General features: G+C 37.3%; 1 protein-coding gene across 1 annotated transcript; it reads right to left on the bottom strand.

Annotated features, from left to right (window-relative positions):
* Positions 1 to 294: 294 nt before the first annotated feature.
* LOC135769424 (extracellular calcium-sensing receptor-like) lies at positions 295 to 3,600 on the bottom strand. The gene is made up of 6 exons (XM_073815656.1): positions 3,395 to 3,600; positions 2,913 to 3,201; positions 2,059 to 2,832; positions 1,752 to 1,979; positions 1,352 to 1,475; positions 295 to 1,199 (listed from the first exon to the last, which is right to left on the bottom strand). The coding sequence occupies exons 1-6, from the start codon at positions 3,598 to 3,600 to the stop codon at positions 295 to 297; spliced, it is 2,526 nt and encodes an 841-aa protein (XP_073671757.1).
* Positions 3,601 to 3,829: the final 229 nt, after the last annotated feature.

Below are 3,829 nucleotides of genomic sequence, written 5' to 3'. Positions count from 1 at the left end.
TAAATGAGGTTTGATAAATACCAACATAATTAAAGTATGTTTCTTCAGTACTGGGGTATACAGTGAGGGCATGATGCAATCCTACATGTTTGGAAGATGGATTTAACACAAAATATTTGGTTGCATGAATTAACAAAATTACATGGGCTAGATGTTCATGCGATCATTGAGTCAACTCAAAATCTTACTATCAGATATAATTTTACATTTTCTGTGGATTAGTTTACTGACCCACAGTGCACAAACATACAAACAAATAAGTTAAACAGCTATGTTCATTATTTTTTAGTTGGTCTAAGTTTGTGTTTTCCCCATCAAATGCTGCTTAGTATTTTGTTCAGGCTTAAACAGGATGATGTAACATTTCGGTGCAAATATGCAGAATAGTAAACCAAAGCTTGATGCTAAAATAGCAAATATCTCTACAGCTACAGTAAATTTTCCAGGAGAGCTGACATATGATGGGATAAATGTGATCCATACAGCACAGAATATGAGCATACTGAATGTGATGAATTTAGCTTCATTGAAGTTATCAGGCAGCGTCCGAGCCAGAAAAGCCAAAATAAAGCACAGGAGAGCCAGTAGGCCAATATAACCCAACACAGCAGAGAAACCTATAGTAGAACCCAGACTGCATTCAAGAATGATCTTCTCCTTATAATATTTCATATTTTTATAGGGGAAAGGAGGAGATATTGTTAGCCAAAACACACAGATAAGAACTTGTATAAGTGTAAAGACAAAAACACTGAGTCTCTGTTGTGCAGGCCCAAACCATTTCATGACATTACTTCCTGGAAGTGTGGCCCTGAATGCCATTAACACCACTATTGTTTTCCCCAGGACACAGGAGATACAGAGGACAAAGGCGATCCCAAATGCTGTGTGACGCAACATACAGGACCACCTAGTTGGGCGACCAATAAAAGTAAGTGAACACAGAAAACACAAAGTCAATGAGAAGAGCAACAGGAAGCTCAGCTCTGAGTTGTTGGCTTTTACTATAGGAGTGTCCTTCTTACTGTAAAACAGGATGGCCACCAGTACAGTTATTCCTACTCCAAACAGAGAGAAAAAGACTAACACTATACCCATAACTTCTGTGAATGACAGAAACTCTACAGTCTTTAACACACATTCAGTGTTCTCAGTATTAGACCAGTATTCCCCTGGACACTGCTGGCAGTTATTTGAATCTGGAAAGGAAGTTATAGTTAGAGACAAAAGGGGAAAGTATTTTATTTATGAACTCCTTTGAAAAGAAACTGCATCCTTAACAGTAAAAGGAGAACACAGAAAGAGCAGCAAGCCATTTTTCTCTGGATTTTTGCAATGGTCTGAAGTTTACCTGTCTCATTACTGATTTCTCCATCTGCACATGTAATACAGTCATAACAGCAGACAGGTCTTCCTTTCTGTACGGCCTTCCTAGTGCCTGGAGGACAACTCTCACTGCATACAGACTTTGGCTTCTACATGGAAAATAACATTATGGCTATAATTTAGTAATAAATAGACATTATGGTAAAATTGTTGACAGTACGTTGATTATTTAAAGGATCAATTAGAAAGGTTTTATGGAAACAAGACCATGATTTGAAAATGTTTTTATACATATTGAACACTCTGTCTGCTTAGCATAGATCATTTGAAATATAATTTTGTTTGTTTGCTTTAAACATCTAATGCTAATATTCTTGAAGTGAGGTTTTAATTTGTTTTTAACAAACAAGGTTGTTGGCATTTACCTTCAGCTGTCCTCCAGCCCAGATTATGTTTTCAGGGTTAAGTACAAAGCGCTGGTCAGGGGGCAGTGAGGCATCGTAGTAACCCACTGGTTTAAACTGGATTGATCCATCAGAGTCCTGCTGCCAGTTCACAACTTCATAAAGGGCTACTGCAGCACCAGTGCTGTCAAACCACACACGATCGCCAAACTTTACTGTGAAATTTACTTTTTTCAGAGCTTCAACTACCTAGTTAAACCAAGGACATTTTCTCCAATTAATTTTAACAAGTTGCGAAACAAGTATAGCATTAATCTCTTGCTCTTACTTTGTCATATATTTTTACCTGCTGTGGTTGAATTGTCAGGTCTTTCTCACAACCTTCTTGTTTTTTGCACTGCAGCAGACTGTGTAATGCATGAGCCACAGCATACACTGCTTTATAGACATTACTTGAATATCTTTGCTCAGGCACATCTTCATTGTAATTTTTTAGCACAAGTATATCTTCATATCTGCTGCAATTCACTTCATCGTGAGATGAGTTCCCATCTCCCTCTGAGCATTGAAAAGCTGTGTCCCAAAATGCTTTTATAACATAATCTGAAAACCCATCAATATCAATCTTTCTCAATGCAAACCCCAGTGATCCTCTCAGTACATGAAAACTCTTTGGTGTAAGCAAACTCTTTGCTGTTATCCATGTCTCTACGCCAATCATTTGGATGCCTGTAATGTTCTGAATATATAGTTGTTCAAGTAGATTGTTCATCTCAACACGTGAAATAAATGCAACAATGACTTTTGCAGTGCTTTGTTTTATGATGTTTACAGCTTTTAGGAGTTTTTCAGGCTCTGTTCTGTAAAATTTCACAGAGTACTCGACACAAATTCCCTCCTCCTGTGCTGTATTCAGAAATGTGGCCATTCCATTGTTTCCATAATCATTGTCACTGTTCACAGCTCCAACCCAAGTCCAGCCAAAGTGTTTGACTATGTATGCAAGAGCTCTGCTTTGGTGATAATCACTAGCAATAGTCCTGAAGAATGAGGGGAAATCTTTTCTGTTACTCAGGCAATCACATGTGGCTGAAGGACTTATCTGATAAGGAAAGCATAGAAATTAGTGAAACAATCATGTTTCTGTTTATTGTGTCAAACAGTACTGTTTTTGCTTCTTACCACTGGAATTTTAAAAGGTCCTGTAGTTCTTGACAAAATCACTGTGGCAGAGGACTCTGTTTCCCCTATAACAGCATGTATAGGAGTCTGTCCATTGCATCTATGCCCTGCTGCAAACTCCTGACCATTCATCACTGCCATAGTTGCACTCATAGACGACAGTCTTGATCCACAGCTATCGTAGATTCTAAAGCCAATCGAAATGTTTGGGAGTAAAGTTTCACTTCTGTTAATCTCCTCAATTGCAAAGATCATGATTTGAGCCATCCGTAAATCTATTAGATTCACACTGTGAAAACATTAAAACAGGAGGCACAATAAAAACTGAATAAATTAACAGGTTATGTAGGTGGAAATTTAAATTTTTGCTTACATATTTTCCTAAATCAATTTATTTTTAAGCTGCAAAATATAAGAAGAAATGGTTAATTTAAATATATTGTTTACTGTAATGTTTGTCAAAAATATTAAAAGTCACATACCTGGAGCATGCCAGAGGTTGAGGTTTTTGTCTATACTCAAATGAAGGTAATATTTCTATACTTCTGATTGCAAAAAGTCCCCCAATAGTTATGTCCCCATCCTTGGACAGCAGTGGGTTTTTGGGGTCCTCAATAAATTGACAGGCATTGTTTTCTGCCTTTGTGTGTCGGCAATATATAAGAAGTGTGCAAAGAAAGATAAGCATCCCCAATATTGAGCTCAGCTTTGGTTGCCAAACACATCTGACTTGATTCAAAAGTTGCACATTTATAGACATTGCTTATATGTATGAATGATTATAGCCAATGGCCTCATAGGGCAGGACACGTGCCAGTTTGCAATGTTTTTTTTTTTCAGGTTGCATTGTATCACATTTCTGTCTTTATGTTCCTGTCACTTAAATTTAAGAGCCAAAATTGTATGGCTTTGTAAAC

Source organism: Paramisgurnus dabryanus, chromosome 9 (genome assembly GCF_030506205.2).
Source record: "Paramisgurnus dabryanus chromosome 9, PD_genome_1.1, whole genome shotgun sequence".
Classification (NCBI taxonomy): domain Eukaryota; kingdom Metazoa; phylum Chordata; class Actinopteri; order Cypriniformes; family Cobitidae; genus Paramisgurnus; species Paramisgurnus dabryanus.
Note: the sequence above shows the minus strand (reverse complement) of the source record. Positions and strands in the feature narration are given on the sequence as shown.

What these genes read in the sequence shown, in the direction of transcription:
- LOC135769424 (XM_073815656.1), bottom strand. Translation starts at nt 3,600, where the DNA reads ATGCTTATCTTTCTTTGCACACTTCTTATATATTGCCGACACACAAAG. An exon ending in AGGTAAAAATATATGACAAA is followed by an intron (nt 1,980 to 2,058) that starts GTAAGAGCAAGA and finishes TGGTTTAACTAG; the next exon opens with GTAGTTGAAGCTCTGAAAAA. An exon ending in GGGCTGGAGGACAGCTGAAG is followed by an intron (nt 1,476 to 1,751) that starts GTAAATGCCAAC and finishes TTTTCCATGTAG; the next exon opens with AAGCCAAAGTCTGTATGCAG.